At 41.3% G+C, this 18,020-nt stretch overlaps 1 protein-coding gene and 1 pseudogene across 1 annotated transcript; one reads left to right on the plus strand and one right to left on the minus strand.

Moving 5' to 3' along the window:
* Positions 1-8,326: 8,326 nt before the first annotated feature.
* Positions 8,327-9,374, minus strand: LOC147626838 (18S ribosomal RNA; annotated as a pseudogene).
* Positions 9,375-9,956: 582 nt separating this feature from the next.
* LOC147626839 (phosphoenolpyruvate carboxylase-related / PEP carboxylase-like protein) lies at positions 9,957-10,656 on the plus strand (the record flags this gene model as incomplete). The annotated part of the gene is made up of 1 exon (XM_086816079.1): positions 9,957-10,656. A coding segment is annotated over one exon (588 nt), but the record flags the coding sequence as incomplete, so codon positions are not given.
* Between the last annotated feature and the right edge of the window lie 7,364 nt (positions 10,657-18,020).

Consider the following 18,020-nt stretch of genomic DNA (forward strand, 5'->3'; position numbering starts at 1 on the left):
TATTGTGGTTGCATGGCCATTTTGCTCACAATGAGGCTGACTTGGCTTCCAGGATTTCTCGTTCACAAGAAATCTAGATTCAAGGGTTTAAGGTCTAGGGTCTAAAAACTGGGATACTGCAAGACAACTACGACCAAGTGCGGCAACGCAAGTGGAGAAAAAAAAATGCAAAAAGCCGATTTTCGGGGGCCGGCTTCATGCTAGCAAAGTGATGCACCGGTAAAAAGAGTCGAGCAGGGCTACTTTTGAGATTTCTCGTTCACAAGATCGCACTGTGACGCGAGTGAAGAGGATACGTCTCGAAAGTAGAAGGGAGCCAAGAGATTTCTCATTCACAGGATCGCACTGAGGCGCAAGTGAAGAGGATACGTCTCAAGACAAAGAGGTGGCTAACCTTCCTACCTCAGCGGGAAGTGATGAGTAGGCAGAAAAAGGTGCTAAAACATATTACATTCATGGCTCTAGCAAAGCTCAAACTCCAAGCAGTCACAAAAGGACCTTCCAGAATTCCGTTGTCAATATCACAGTTTAATGCTGCTCATAATTTATCCAATCACACGACAAAGTTTAATGCTGCTCATAATTTATCCAATCACACGGCAATACCACTTTCAAATATCAAACTGAAAGGGAATTTGAACAACAGCTGCTGATGGGTCGCAATATCCAAGTGCAGAGCTTCACACACTAGACATCAAGTCGATGCCCATGGTGTTTATTATGGTGAGCAGAGCTGAGCACCTCAGCAACCGACCGGGCAGCGGCAGTCGGACCGAGACCCCAGACCGTTGCAGCAGCTGGCGAAATTGCTGAGCCTCTCGCTGATCTGGTTGGCGGGGCAGTCGTTGCCGGAAGCGGCTCCTCCGACGCTCATGCAGCAGGCAACGGTGGCGGCGACGTTGCCACCGCACTTGCAAGCCTCTGTGGCAGTGCACAGAGCGATGATGGTGACGATAGTGAAAATGATCTTCATCATGGCGATAGGATACCTAGACAAAGAAGAAAGGATACCTACCCAGATACTTATAAGTTATAAGACGTTGCCAACTTGCCGCTGTGGCAATGCACAGAGCGATGATGGTGACGATAGCTAAAATGATCTTCATGATGGCGGTTGAAGTCATTAGTGTGAAGGTGCGGTCCAGCTGGCCCAACCCAAGGTGACCCTCAGGAGTCGGGACTCGGACAGTACTCTCTCCTGAGGCAAGGCGACACGCCACCCACCTTCTGCGCCACGCGTTGAACCAGCAAGGGGCGTTTTCTGCATGCCACCTACCGGTAAGCCACTCAACACTCATATTTGAAGGGCTACCCCTTCTTTTATTTTGAAGGCTAATTTGATAAACCACCTTTCCAACTAGAAGATTAAGTTTCAAGGCCACCCTTCTTTTGCAAAGGAAAACCCCCCGCGACCTCTTCTTGGCACCTTGATCCTCATATTATTCATGATCTCTCTACATCTTTTCAAACCAATCGTCATCTTTTTTTTTTTTCAATATCCTCATCTCCAACCCATCTCCATCGTCTCTTTTTCCTTAATGTACACGTCTTCTTCTACACCTTTCTACTCCTATTATTCAAGATTTCTCTACAATTTTTCAAACCAATTGCCATCCAACCCATCTCCATCGTCTCTTTATATACACCTTACTCCTCCTTTATTTATTCACGATCTCACTATAGTTTTTCATCTTCTTTTTTTCAATATCCTCATTTCCAACCCATCTCCATCCTCTCTTTCTACTCCTATTATTCAAGATTTCTCTACAATTTTTCAAACCAATTGCCATCCAACCCTTCGCCATCGTCTCTTTTTCCTTAATGTACATGTCTTCTTGTACACCTTTCTACTCCTATTATTCAAGATTTCTCTACAATTTTTCAAACCAATTGCCATGCAACCCATCTCCATCGTCTCTTTATATACACCTTACTCCTCCTTTATTTATTCACGATCTCACTATAGTTTTTCATCTTCTTTTTTCAATATCCTCATTTCCAACCCATCTCCATCCTCTCTTTCTATCAAGATTTCTCTACAATTTTTCAAACCAATTGCCATCCAACCCATCTCCATCGTCTCTTGATATACACCTTACTCCTCCTTTATTTATTCACGATCTCACTATAGTTTTTCATCTTCTTTTTTTCAATATCCTCATTTCCAACCCATCTCCATCCTCTCTTTCTACTCCTATTATTCAAGATTTCTCTACAATTTTTCAAACCAATTGCCATCCAACCCTTCGCCATCGTCTCTTTTTCCTTAATGTACACGTCTTCTTGTACACCTTTCTACTCCTATTATTCAAGATTTCTCTACAATTTTTCAAACCATCGTCTCTTTATATACACCTTACTCCTCCTTTATTTATTCACGATCTCACTATAGTTTTTCATCTTCTTTTTTTCAATATCCTCATTTCCAACCCATCTCTATCCTCTCTTTCTACTCCTATTATTCAAGATTTCTCTACAATTTTTCAAACCAATTGCCATCCAACCCTTCGCCATCGTCTCTTTTTCCTTAATGTACACGTCTTCTTGTACACCTTTCTACTCCTATTATTCAAGATTTCTCTACAATTTTTCAAACCAATTGCCATGCAACCCATCTCCATCGTCTCTTTATATACACCTTACTCCTCCTTTATTTATTCACGATCTCACTATAGTTTTTCATCTTCTTTTTTTAAATATCCTCATTTCCAATCCATCTCCATCCTCTCTTTCTATCAAGATTTCTCTACAATTTTTCAAACCAATTGCCATCCAACCCATCTCCATCGTCTCTTTATATACACCTTACTCCTCCTTTATTTATTCACGATCTCACTATAGTTTTTCATCTTCTTTTTTTCAATATCCTCATTTCCAACCCATCTCCATCCTCTCTTTCTACTCCTATTATTTAAGATTTCTCTACAATTTTTCAAACCAATTGCCATCCAACCCTTCGCCATCGTCTCTTTTTCCTTAATGTACACGTCTTCTTGTACACCTTTCTACTCCTATTATTCAAGATTTCTCTACAATTTTTCAAACCAATTGCCATCCAACCCATCTCCATCGTCTCTTTATATACACCTTACTCCTCCTTTATTTATTCACGATCTCACTATAGTTTTTCATCTTCTTTTTTTCAATATCCTCATTTCCAACCCATCTCCATCCTCTCTTTCTACTCCTATTATTCAAGATTTCTCTACAATTTTTCAAACCAATTGCCATCCAACCCTTCGCCATCGTCTCTTTTTCCTTAATGTACACGTCTTCTTGTACACCTTTCTACTCCTATTATTCAAGATTTCTCTACAATTTTTCAAACCAATTGCCATCCAACCCATCTCCATCGTCTCTTTATATACACCTTACTCCTCCTTTATTTATTCACGATCTCACTATAGTTTTTCATCTTCTTTTTTTCAATATCCTCATTTCCAACCCATCTCCATCCTCTCTTTCTATAAAGATTTCTCTACAATTTTTCAAACCAATTGCCATCCAACCCATCTCCATCGTCTCTTTATATACACCTTACTCCTCCTTTATTTATTCACGATCTCACTATAGTTTTTCATCTTCTTTTTTTCAATATCCTCATTTCCAACCCATCTCCATCCTCTCTTTCTACTCCTATTATTTAAGATTTCTCTACAAATTTTCAAACCAATTGCCATCCAACCCTTCGCCATCGTCTCTTTTTCCTTAATGTACACGTCTTCTTGTACACCTTTCTACTTCTATTATTCAAGATTTCTCTACAATTTTTCAAACCATCGTCTCTTTATATACACCTTACTCCTCCTTTATTTATTCACGATCTCACTATAGTTTTTCATCTTCTTTTTTTCAATATCCTCATTTCCAACCCATCTCCATCCTCTCTTTCTACTCCTATTATTCAAGATTTCTCTACAATTTTTCAAACCAATTGCCATCCAACCCTTCGCCATCGTCTCTTTTTCCTTAATGTACATGTCTTCTTGTACACCTTTCTACTCCTATTATTCAAGATTTCTCTACAATTTTTCAAACCAATTGCCATCCAACCCATCTCCATCGTCTCTTTATATACACCTTACTCCTCCTTTATTTATTCACGATCTCACTATAGTTTTTCATCTTCTTTTTTTCAATATCCTAATTTCCAACCCATCTCCATCCTCTCTTTCTATCAAGATTTCTCTACAATTTTTCAAACCAATTGCCATCCAACCCATCTCCATCGTCTCTTTATATACACCTTACTCCTCCTTTATTTATTCACGATCTCATTATAGTTTTTCATCTTCTTTTTTTCAATATCCTCATTTCCAACCCATCTCCATCCTCTCTTTCTACTCCTATTATTTAAGATTTCTCTACAATTTTTCAAACCAATTGCCATCCAACCCTTCGCCATCGTCTCTTTTTCCTTAATGTACACGTCTTCTTGTACACCTTTCTACTTCTATTATTCAAGATTTCTCTACAATTTTTCAAACCATCGTCTCTTTATATACACCTTACTCCTCCTTTATTTATTCACGATCTCACTATAGTTTTTCATCTTCTTTTTTTCAATATCCTCATTTCCAACCCATCTCCATCCTCTCTTTCTACTCCTATTATTCAAGATTTCTCTACACTGATTTTTCAAACCAATTGCAATCCAACCCTTCGCCATCGTCTCTTTTTCCTTAATGTACACGTCTTCTTGTACACCTTTCTACTCCTATTATTCAAGATTTCTCTACAATTTTTCAAACCAATTGCCATCCAACCCATCTCCATCGTCTCTTTATATACACCTTACTCCTCCTTTATTTATTCACGATCTCACTATAGTTTTTCATCTTCTTTTTTTCAATATCCTCATTTCCAACCCATCTCCATCCTCTCTTTCTACTCCTATTATTTAAGATTTCTCTACAATTTTTCAAACCAATTGCCATCCAACCCATCTCCCTCGTCTCTTTTTCCTTAATGTACATGTCTTCTTTTATACCTTTCCACTCCTATTATTCAAGATTTCTCTACAATTTTTTAAACCAATTGCCATCCAACCCATCTCCATCGTCTCTTTATATACACCTTACTCCTCCTTTATTTATTCACGATCTCACTATAGTTTTTCATCTTCTTTTTTTCAATATCCTCATTTCCAACCCATCTCCATCCTCTTATTTTCCTTCATGTGCACCTTCCTCCTATTATTCTTTTTTGTCATCTTCTTTTTTTTTCAATATCCTTATTTTCAACTCATCTCCATCCTCTCTTTTTCCTTCTTATTCCTCATCTCTAACCCCCATCTCCATTGTTTCTTTTTTCTTCCTATGCAGCTCTTCATCCGCACCTTCCTCCTCCTATTATTCATGATCTCTCTATATTTCTTTTTCAAACAAGTCACCATCTTTGTTTTTTCAATGTCCTCATCTCCATCGTCTCTTTTTTCTTCCCGCATATCTTTTTTCTTCTATGACTAATAATATCTCTATTTTTGTTTTCAACAGCCTACTTTTACATGGTGATTCATGAAAACAAGAATGAAAAAGAAGATGGCACTTTGTTTGGTTGAAAATATTAGAAATAAGAATAGCAATGAACACACCAATTCACTAACCCTCTATGTGCAATGTGCATTCACTTTGTGGTAGCTAGCCAAATTAGGTACATTCTAGAATGTAGATTTTATAATGAATTATAAATCATGGTAGATATGATAGTAGCTTATAGAAACTAGAATTGAGAAATTAGAATCTTAACTTACAAGTGAATTGAGAGATTAGAATCTCAACTTACAAGATCCGACTACCCACTTACAAGTTACAATGTACAAAGTTACAACCTACATCCTACATCTTACACACACATATACACACATTTCCAAATTCTCATAGAAGGAAAAATTTATGTATGACCCTTCTTTTGAAAATTTGAAAAACTCCTTACCCTTCAAAGTTGAAGGGTAATCTTATCTTTGATGTTTCTTTTGAAGGCCACTTGTGAAAAAACCCTTCATGTGAAGGGTAAAACCCCTTTGGAAGGGTACTGCAACCTTCAAATTCTAGCCCTATGGGTAGGTGTCTAAATAGAAGGGACACGTGTTGAATGGTGTCTTTTCTTTTTTCATGTGCCTAAGATGTGAAACGTAAAGGTTTAAACCTAAATGAAATGATAGCCTGGATTTACATATCTTATCGAAATTGAAACTTTAATATAGCCAAATGGACGGTCGAGATTGGGGAAGGAGATGGATCGACGGTGCAGAGGCAGCCGCAAAAGGGAGACAAAGCGAACGGTTCAGAAACGGTTTGTTGTAAGCAGCGAAGGCTTAAAAGGGAGGGTTAAGAGAGGCGGAGATGTTTTTGCGAACTGTTTATGCGAGGGTCGAAGGTGGCCGGCTTTCTTTTGACAAGGTGAGCCTTCGGGCTTAGTCTCCTCTATTCATTTTTGGAGGCGAGAGACAGAAGGCTCTGCTCTCAGAGTCTCTGTGCGCTCTCGCAGACCGGCTAGGGTTTCGTCTTCTCTCACCAGATCATTGCCATTCCGATATGTAAAGGAGAGCGCCTTGCACACTTTGCCTTTCTCCTTTACATATATTATTATTAGGGAGAGATAATGCAGGTTGCAAATCCTCGGCGTCGAAAATTAGCTTCTCTGTGGTGCATACCGTGTTCCGATTGAAGAATGCATCCAACGAACAAAAACAATTGTTTAGCGGTGGCGCCAATTTGATCCAGCTTTTTACAACCACAATAAGTTTCGTGATAATTGTCGCGGTAATTCCAGCTCCAATAGCGTATGTTTAAGTTGTTGCAGTTAAGAAGCTCGTAGTTGGATCTCGGGGCAGGGCGGGGCGAGCGGTCCGCCTCTTTTGGTGTGCACTGGTCGCTCCGTCCTTTCTGTCGGGGACGCGCTCCTCACCTTATTTGGCTGGGACGCGGATTCGGCGATGTTACTTTGAAAAAATTAGAGTGCTCAAAGCAAGCCTATGCTCTGAATACATTAGCATGGAATAACGTGATAGGACTCTGGTCCTATTGTGTTGGTCTTCGAGACCGGAGTAATGGTTATGGTTGGGGGCATTTGTATTTCATTGTCAGAGGTGAAATTCTTGGATTTATGAAAGAGGAACTACTGCGAAAGCATTTGCCAAGGATGTTTTCATTGATCAAGAACGAAAGTTGGGGGCTCGAGGACGATCAGATATCGTCCTAGTCTTAACCATAAACGATGCCGATGAGGGATTGGCGGATGTTACTTTGATGACTCCGCTAGCACCTTATGAGAAATCAAAGTTTTTGGGTTTCGGGGGGAGTATGGTCATGTTAACCTGCTCCGCACCTCGGGTTAATAGGACCGTCCGCTCGCCTTTTCACACTAACACCCTAACGCACGGATGCGCTTGTAATATAACCTTTTTGTGAAAACCGCGCTAAGCGCTAGATATTTTGTAAATGCGGGCCGAGCCTACAACATGTGTAGAGCCGGCCGTACTCATGAAAGCCAGTAGCTTAGGGATTTTGAAGAAGACGGCCGCCGGACATGTCATGGGCGGCTGGGCACTCTAACTTATGGGAGAGGTATATAAGTCAGTTTTGCTAATGAGAAAGGGCCAATCCCATTATTCACTTTTGAAGTCATGAGTTTTCTAGCTCTTGCCTTTTGTGCTATGGTGAAGCAAGCATGTTTCTTTCTTCTTGCTATTGCATGCTTTTGGATTGGTATGTGTGTGTGTTTAGTGTTGTTGCTAGATTGCTAATCTCTCTCTCTCCTCTTCTCTTCTCTTCTCCGATCCACCGCAAGCCAAAAGCTGTAAGTCCTCAAGCCCACAAGAGAGTCCGCAAGTCCACAAATCTTGTGGGTGTGTGGGCTTGTGGACTTGCGGGCAAGCCGCAAGCTACAAGTCTATAAGCTGCAAGCCACAAAGCCGCTACCAACAAGTCTAAATTCTGCAAACCAACAAGTCTCACGTCTCAAGTCTCAACAAAAAGAGACTTGAGACAACAAGTTTCAAGTCTCAAGTCTCAAGTCTGGCCCTTTCTCATTAGCAAAACTGACTTATATACCTCTCCCATAAGTTAGAGTGCCCAGCCGCCCATGAGATGTCCGGCGGCCGTCTTCTTCAAAATCCCTAAGCTACTAGCTTTCATGAGTACGGCCGGCTCTACACATGTTGTAGGCTCGGCCCGCATTTACAAAATATCCAGCGCTTAGCGCGGTTTTCACAAAAAGGTTATATTACAAGCACATCCGTGCGTTAGGGTGTTAGTGTGAAAAGGCGAGCGGACGGTCCTGCTAACCCGAGGTGCGGAGCGGGTTAACACGAGCATACTCCCCCCGGAACCCAAAAACTTTGATTTCTCATAAGGTGTGGCGGAGTCATCAAAGTAACATCCGCCAATCCCTAGTCGGCATCGTTTATGGTTGAGACTAGGACGGTATCTGATCGTCCTCGAGCCCCCAACTTTCGTTCTTGATTAATGAAAACATCCTTGGCAAATGCTTTCGCAGTAGTTCCTCTTACTCCGGTCTCGAAGACCAACACAATAGGACCAGAGTCCTATCGCATTATTCCATGCTAATGTATTCAGAGCATAGGCTTGCTTTGAGCACTCTAATTTTTTCAAAGTAACATCGCCGAATCCGCGTCCCAGCCAATTAAGGTGAGGAGCGTGTCCCCGACAAAAAGGGCGGCCGAGCGACCAGTGCACACCAAAAGAGGCGGACCGCTCGCCCTGCCCCGCCTCGAGATCCAACTACGAGCTTTTTAACTGCAACAACTTAAACATACGCTATTGGAGCTGGAATTACCGCGGCTGCTGGCACCAGACTTGCCCTCCAATGGTCCTCGTTAAGGGATTTAGATTGTACTCATTCCAATTACCAGACTTGAAAAAGCCCAGTATTGTTATTTATTGTCACTACCTCCCCGTGTCGAGATTGGGTAATTTGCATGCCTGCTAGCTTCCTTGGATGTGGTAGCCGTTTCTCAGGCTCCCTCTCCGGAATCGAACCCTAATTCTCCGTCACCCGTCCCCACCATGGTAGGCCTCTATCCTACCATCGAAAGTTGATAGGGCAGAAATTTGAATGAAGCATCGCCGGCACCAAGGCTGTGCGATTCGGGAAGTTATCATGATTCACCGCATAACCGGGCAAGCCCGCATCGGCCTTTTATCTAATAAATGCGTCGCTTCCAGAAGTCGGAATTTGGTGCACGTATTAGCTCTAGAATTACTACAGTTATCCAAGTAGCAGGTACCATCAAAGAAACTATACCTGATTTAATGAGCCATTCGCAGTTTCACAGTACAAAAGAGTTTATACTTACACATGCATGGCTTAATCTTTGAGACAAGCATATGACTACTGGCAGGATCAACCATGTAGCTATCCTCGGTCACACGAGCGGCCCGAATCACCGGAGCCGCGTGCTTCCGATTCATTCCACGCACTTCACGACGTGGATGCGGGCGGCCCGAGCCGGCCAAACGGCCGTCGCGGGGCCATCGAAACGGGGTCGCCGCCAGGTCGGGCATGAGGCACTCGCATCATCCACGTTATGCGATCGCACGGCTACTCACCATAATGGAGAAGGGCCGGGCACCAGCAGGATGGGCCATTACGCGACGACTGTCGGCCGGCTCACCTCCCTCGGATGCACCCTTGCTTGCCTGTAACACGGGCCGGCAAGGCCGTGACGATTTCGGCACCGTCCTCGTTGTCTCGCATGTAACATCCCGGGGTCGGGCCGGGTGGAGAAACGGAGGCCGCCGCCGCCCGTGCAGCTGCTACGTCTCGCATCGCGCACCGCCCCGTCGGGGGCACAACGCGCCTTGCTCGCACCGACGGGGGCATAGCCCGTACACCGGCGGCTCGGCTCACCGCCTAAGGCACACGGGTTCGGGACCTTCCGTATCGATACAAGACGCACACGCCGTCGCGGCGGGCGAGGCCCACCGCCTTGATCACGTTCTGGGAATTTGAGGAAGCATTGTCAGCCTGCATGTGTATCTCAATGTGCATATCGATCTGCAAGCAGAGCTGAGAATTTAGCGTCAACGGATTTGGACGGTTGTGCATCTGAGGAGTCGCAAGAGAGAGACCGAGCTTTGCAATCAAGAGATTTTCTGTGTGGCTTCACCCGGCTCCATCGAGATCGTCGGCTGCGTTTGTCCAGTTTATTGAAGGAAGTGTTTACCATCAAATTGATCGAAGAGCTGCGTCTATATCATCCATACCTATTTCTTCTTCACATCGGAAGTGTGCAGTATAGAGGTGTTGGGCCGCTGGCATGGACGGGCAATGGACACAGGGTCGACAATGGTGGGAAATGTCCATCGCTGCCAATTGTGACATCCATGGACGAACAAATGAGAAAACTTGCGCCTGGCAAAGTGTCCGAAGATGACAAGCTTATAGAATACGATGCTTTGCTGCTGGATCATTTTTTTCAGATATTGCATGATTTATACGATGAAGAGACACAAGAAAGGGTTAGTAAAAATCATGCACGGAAGGTTTCTTGGCGATTTCGGCACTTTGCAATGCAGTGATTAGTTCTGGTGGTTGGTATTGGGTGCAATTGCCACAGAGAAGGTCGTTATTCTAAGTTAGTGAGGCGAGAACGAGGGAAACAAAGACTCCACGAGCGAGGACAACGGCTCATCACCCACATCCCAAGTTATGCTGGACGTTGAGAACGTGCTAATCACGGTGGCCACCGTGGAGAGGTTGTTACATCCTGTGCGAGATCGCATAATCGCGGAGCTCCACGAGGAGATCGAGATTCACTACCGACGTCCCAAATGTCGAATTGATCCTCAATGTTTCGATTCTATTCTCTATCTCCGCAATCGCTCAGCAACCTTCTTGTTTTCGCCTGCTTTTATTGAAGGCAAAGGATTTTGCTCCTCCTCTGTAACGTTCTTGTTGCAAGCACATCTATTACCCACCTTGAAGCAGCTGCCATTTTTTTCTATTTCGTGTAGCAGAAACCGATACTGTGAAGCACCGCAGAGACTAAACAAAAAGCCATCGTAGCGACAATTATCACGAAACTTATTGTGGTTGTAAAAAGCTGGATCAAATTGGCGCCACCGCTGAACAATTGTTTTTGTTCGTTGGATGCATTCTTCAATCGGAACATGGTATGCACCACAGAGAAGCTAATTTCCGACGCCGAGGATTTGCAACCTGCATTATCTCTCCTAATAATAATATATGTAAAGGAGAAAGGCAAAGTGTGCAAGGCGCTCTCCTTTACATATCGGAACAGCAATGATCTGGTGAGAGAAGACGAAACCCTAGCCGGTCTGCGAGAGCGCACAGAGACTCTGAGAGCAGAGCCTTCTGTCTCTCGCCTCCAAAAATGAACAGAGGAGACTAAGCCCGAAGGCTCACCTTGTCAAAAGAAAGCCGGCCACCTTTGACCCTCGCATAAATAGTTCGCAAAAAGATCTCCGCCTCTCTTAACCCTCCCTTTTAAGCCTTCGCTGCTTACAACAAACCGTTTCTGAACCGTTCGCTTTGTCTCCCCTTTTGCGGCTGCCTCTGCACCGTCGATCCATCTCCTTCCCCAATCTCGACCGTCCATTTGGCTATATTAAAGTTTCAATTTCGATAAGATATGTAAATCCAGGCTGTCATTTCATTTAGGTTTAAACCTTTACGTTTCACATCTTAGGCACATGAAAAAGAAAAGACACCATTCAACACGTGTCCCTTCTATTTAGACACCTACCCACAGGGCTAGAATTTGAAGGTTGCAGTACCCTTCCAAAGGGGTTTTACCCTTCACATGAAGGGTTTTTTCACAAGTGGCCTTCAAAAGAAACATCAAAGATAAGATTACCCTTCAACTTTGAAGGGTAAGGAGTTTTTCAAATTTTCAAAAGAAGGGTCATACATAAATTTTTCCTTCTATGAGAATTTGGAAATGTGTGTATATGTGTGTGTAAGATGTAGGATGTAGGTTGTAACTTTGTACATTGTAACTTGTAAGTGGGTAGTCGGATCTTGTAAGTTGAGATTCTAATCTCTCAATTCACTTGTAAGTTAAGATTCTAATTTCTCAATTCTAGTTTCTATAAGCTACTATCATATCTACCATGATTTATAATTCATTATAAAAGCTACATTCTAGAATGTACCTAACTTGGCTAGCTACCACAAAGTGAATGCACATTGCACATAGAGGGTTAGTGAATTGGTGTGTTCATTGCTATTCTTATTTCCAATATTTTCAACCAAACAAAGTGCCATCTTCTTTTTCATTCTTGTTTTCATGAATCACCATGTAAAAGTAGGCTGTTGAAAACAAAAATAGAGATATTATTAGTCATAGAAGAAACAAGATATGCGGGAAGAAAAAAGAGACGATGGAGATGAGGACATTGAAAAAACAAAGATGGTGACTTGTTTGAAAAAGAAATATAGAGAGATCATGAATAATAGGAGGAGGAAGGTGCGGATGAAGAGCTGCATAGGAAGAAAAAAGAAACAATGGAGCTGGGGGTTAGAGATGAGGAATAAGAAGGAAAAAGAGAGGATGGAGATGAGTTGAAAAAATGGGGATATTGAAAAAAAAAGAAGATGACAAAAAAGAATAATAGGAGGAAGGTGCACATGAAGGAAAAAGAGAGGATGGAGATGGGTTGGAAATGAGGATATTGAAGATGAAAAACTATAGTGAGATCGTGAATAAATAAAGGAGGAGTAAGGTGTATATAAAGAGACGATGGAGATGGGTTGGATGGCAATTGGTTTGAAAAATTGTAGAGAAATCTTGAATAATAGGAGTAGAAAGGTGTACAAGAAGACGTGTACATTAAGGAAAAAGAGACGATGGAGATGGGTTGGATGGCAATTGGTTTGAAAAATTGTAGAGAAATCTTGAATAATAGGAGTAGAAAGAGAGGATGGAGATGGGTTGGAAATGAGGATATTGAAAAAAAGAAGATGAAAAACTATAGTGAGATCGTGAATAAATAAAGGAGGAGTAAGGTGTATATAAAGAGACGATGGAGATGGGTTGGATGGCAATTGGCTTGAAAAATTGTAGAGAAATATTGAATAATAGAAGTAGAAAGGTGTACAAGAAGACGTGTACATTAAGGAAAAAGAGACGATGGAGATGGGTTGGACGGCAATTGGTTTGAAAAATTGTAGAGAAATCTTGAATAATAGGAGTAGAAAGAGAGGATGGAGATGGGTTGGAAATGAGGATATTGAAAAAAAGAAGATGAAAAACTATAGTGAGATCGTGAATAAATAAAGGAGGAGTAAGGTGTATATAAAGAGACGATGGAGATGGGTTGGATGGCAATTGGTTTGAAAAATTGTAGAGAAATCTTGAATAATAGGAGTAGAAAGGTGTACAAGAAGACGTGTACATTAAGGAAAAAGAGACGATGGAGATGGGTTGGATGGCAATTGGTTTGAAAAATTGTAGAGAAATCTTGAATAATAGGAGTAGAAAGAGAGGATGGAGATGGGTTGGAAATGAGGATATTGAAAAAAAGAAGATGAAAAACTATAGTGAGATCGTGAATAAATAAAGGAGGAGTAAGGTATATATAAAGAGACGATGGAGATGGGTTGGATGGCAATTGGTTTGAAAAATTGTAGAGAAATCTTGAATAATAGGAGTAGAAAGAGAGGATGGAGATGGGTTGGAAATGAGGATATTGAAAAAAAGAAGATGAAAAACTATAGTGAGATCGTGAATAAATCAAGGAGGAGTAAGGTGTATATAAAGAGACGATGGAGATGGGTTGGATGGCAATTGGTTTGAAAAATTGTAGAGAAATCTTGAATAATAGGAGTAGAAAGGTGTACAAGAAGACGTGTACATTAAGGAAAAAGACACGATGGAGATGGGTTGGATGGCAATTGGTTTGAAAAATTGTAGAGAAATCTTGAATAATAGGAGTAGAAAGAGAGGATGGAGATGGGTTGGAAATGAGGATATTGAAAAAAAGAAGAGGAAAAACTATAGTGAGATCGTGAATAAATAAAGGAGGAGTAAGGTGTATATAAAGAGACGATGGAGATGGGTTGGATGGCAATTGGTTTGAAAAATTGTAGAGAAATCTTGAATAATAGGAGTAGAAAGGTGTACAAGAAGACGTGTACATTAAGGAAAAAGAGACGATGGAGATGGGTTGGATGGCAATTGGTTTGAAAAATTGTAGAGAAATCTTGAATAATAGGAGTAGAAAGAGAGGATGGAGATGGGTTGGAAATGAGGATATTGAAAAAAAGAAGATGAAAAACTATAGTGAGATCGTGAATAAATGAAGGAGGAGTAAGGTGTATATAAAGAGATGATGGAGATGGGTTGGATGGCAATTGGTTTGAAAAATTGTAGAGAAATCTTGAATAATAGGAGTAGAAAGAGAGGATGGAGATGGGTTGGAAATGAGGATATTGAAAAAAAGAAGATGAAAAACTATAGTGAGATCGTGAATAAATGAAGGAGGAGTAAGGTGTATATAAAGAGACGATGGAGATGGGTTGGATGGCAATTGGTTTGAAAAATTGTAGAGAAATCTTGAATAATAGGAGTAGAAAGAGAGGATGGAGATGGGTTGGAAATGAGGATATTGAAAAAAAGAAGATGAAAAACTATAGTGAGATCGTGAATAAATAAAGGAGGAGTAAGGTGTATATAAAGAGACGATGGAGATGGGTTGGATGGCAATTGGTTTGAAAAATTGTAGAGAAATCTTGAATAATAGGAGTAGAAAGGTGTACAAGAAGACGTGTACATTAAGGAAAAAGAGACGATGGAGATGGGTTGGATGGCAATTGGTTTGAAAAATTGTAGAGAAATCTTGAATAATAGGAGTAGAAAGAGAGGATGGAGATGGGTTGAAAATGAGGATATTGAAAAAAAGAAGATGAAAAACTATAGTGAGATCGTGAATAAATAAAGGAGGAGTAAGGTGTATATAAAGAGACGATGGAGATGGGTTGGATGGCAATTGGTTTGAAAAATTGTAGAGAAATCTTGAATAATAGGAGTAGAAAGGTGTACAAGAAGACGTGTACATTAAGGAAAAAGAGACGATGGAGATGGGTTGGATGGCAATTGGTTTGAAAAATTGTAGAGAAATCTTGAATAATAGGAGTAGAAAGAGAGGATGGAGATGGGTTGGAAATGAGGATATTGAAAAAAAGAAGATGAAAAACTATAGTGAGATCGTGAATAAATAAAGGAGGAGTAAGGTGTATATAAAGAGACGATGGAGATGGGTTGGATGGCAATTGGTTTGAAAAATTGTAGAGAAATCTTGAATAATAGGAGTAGAAAGAGAGGATGGAGATGGATTGGAAATGAGGATATTGAAAAAAAGAAGATGAAAAACTATAGTGAGATCATGAATAAATAAAGGAGGAGTAAGGTGTATATAAAGAGACGATGGAGATGGGTTGGATGGCAATTGGTTTGAAAAATTGTAGAGAAATCTTGAATAATAGGAGTAGAAAGGTGTACAAGAAGACGTGTACATTAAGGAAAAAGAGACGATGGCGATGGGTTGGATGGCAATTGGTTTGAAAAATTGTAGAGAAATCTTGAATAATAGGAGTAGAAAGAGAGGATGGAGATGGGTTGGAAATGAGGATATTGAAAAAAAGAAGATGAAAAACTATAGTGAGATCGTGAATAAATAAAGGAGCAGTAAGGTGTATATAAAGAGACGATGGAGATGGGTTGGATGGCAATTGGTTTGAAAAATTGTAGAGAAATCTTGAATAATAGGAGTAGAAACGTGTACAAGAAGACGTGTACATTAAGGAAAAAGAGACGATGGAGATGGGTTGGAGATGAGGATATTGAAAGAAAAAAAGATGACGATTGGTTTGAAAACATGTAGAGAGATCATGAATAATATGAGGATCAAGGTGCCAAGAAGAGGTCGCGGGGGGGGGGGGGGGTGAAGCTCACCATAATAAACACCATGGGCATCGACTTGATGTCTAGTGTGTGAAGCTCTGCACTTGGATATTGCGACCCATCAGCAGCTGTTGTTCAAATTCCCTTTCAGTTTGATATTTGAAAGTGGTATTGTCGTGTGATTGGATAAATTATGAGCAGCATTAAACTTTGTCGTGTGATTGGATAAATTATGAGCAGCATTAAACTGTGATATTGACAACGGAATTCTGGAAGGTCCTTTTGTGACTGCTTGGAGTTTGAGCTTTGCTAGAGCCATGAATGTAATATGTTTTAGCACCTTTTTCTGCCTACTCATCACTTCCCGCTGAGGTAGGAAGGTTAGCCACCTCTTTGTCTTGAGACGTATCCTATTCACTTGCACCTCAGTGCGATCCTGTGAATGAGAAATCTCTTGGCTCCCTTCTACTTTCGAGACGTATCCTCTTCACTCGCGTCACAGTGCGATCTTGTGAACGAGAAATCTCAAAAGTAGCCCTGCTCGACTCTTTTTACCGGTGCATCACTTTGCTAGCATGAAGCTGGCCCCCGAAAATCGGCTTTTTGCATCACTTTGCTAGCATGAAGCCGGCCCCCGAAAATCGGCTTTTTGCATTTTTTTTTCTCCACTTGCGTTGCCGCACTTGGTCGTAGTTGTCTTGCAGTATCCCAGTTTTTAGACCCTAGACCCTAAACCCTTGAATCGTAGATTTCTTGTGAACGAGAAATCCTGGAAGCCAAGTCAGCCTCATTGTGAGCAAAATGGCCATGCAACCACAATAATATTCTGATTTATAAGGACTTTTTGCTTTGTCCCTCTATGTGTGGTCTTAACTTTTTGAGGCAAATGAGAGGAATTGCCTCTACAAATCCTCGTTTCGGAGCTCGAGGGTACGTCCCCCTTTATGACATTGTTCTTGAACACTCACCTCATGGCATGTGATGAACAATATTTGATAGGTACATATTCACAACTTTTTGATAGGTACATTAACTAATGCCCCGCTGTCGCGCGGGGCATTAATTAATACCTTAGGTTATACTAAGGTACAAAAAAAAATGAAACCTTAGTTTAGAGAACCTAAGGTTTAAAATTTGAATACTTCGATTTTAATATTTTTTAAACGAAGATAAGTAGAGCGTTAGCTATTGTTTTAACAATTCGAAAAAAATAGAGGCAGAGCGTTTACAACGTTGGTTGCGATGCACCCGACATATTCACAAACAAAACTTTGAAAAGCGAGAGACATATGTGTAAAAGCACAACCTTTATTCATATTGGGGATCCCACAACTTTTTACAAGGCTGCTTCACAAGGGAGCAAAGCCCAAAACAAGAACCAACACTAGAAACTGCATAATTCAAACTAATGCATAAGTGTTTTTTTACATTAGCTCTGAGACTACAAACTGAAAGTCAAGATATGAAGCAAGCATCTTTTTGAGGGCTCTTGTCCCCAAAGTCCTCGCCTTCAGGTATTCCTTTGAGAAAGCTGGCACGACCATCCACAGTGGTAGGCCTCTCCCAAACGGAGGTGAACTTTTCAAGACGGGGAGTCCTCATTGTGCAGAATGTCGATGGGGTTCTCGTGCGAGCCGATGGCCCCTAGCGCCTGCGCAGCCTCCCCATCTTCATCCCCGGTACAACGTCTTGGAACTCCGGGTCCTCCTCTTCATCGACGATCCCTTCTTCTTTCCGTTCTCCAAAGTACCTGAAAGAACGAGATTCCATAAAGAAGATATTCTCTATGTCAACACATTGGCTCTCTTGTGGCATCATCATAATCTTCCAAACAAAGGAGGCTCTCTTACTATCCATACCATTCCCGGCCTTTGGAATTACCCAAGATGAAGCTGGATAGTACTTCCCGGCACCTCCTGGCACCCAGGCTCTGGTACCCAACCTTAAATCCGTCAAGAGAAACGCGAGATCATCTAGTGATTTCTTTTTTCGCGTTTCTAGAAAGATTGTCCTACATATTTTGTTTTCACAGATCAAGAAGAAAATATAGGTCTGTCTTTTATTCGAATCTATCCTCTTTTTCTGATTTCTACAGAAAATAAGAAATTGAATAAGAGTGCATATTTTATAC

Source organism: Cibotium barometz, chromosome 21 (assembly GCF_041138505.1).
Source record: "Cibotium barometz isolate CiBa-2024 chromosome 21, ASM4113850v1, whole genome shotgun sequence".
Classification (NCBI taxonomy): Eukaryota; Viridiplantae; Streptophyta; class Polypodiopsida; order Cyatheales; family Cibotiaceae; genus Cibotium; species Cibotium barometz.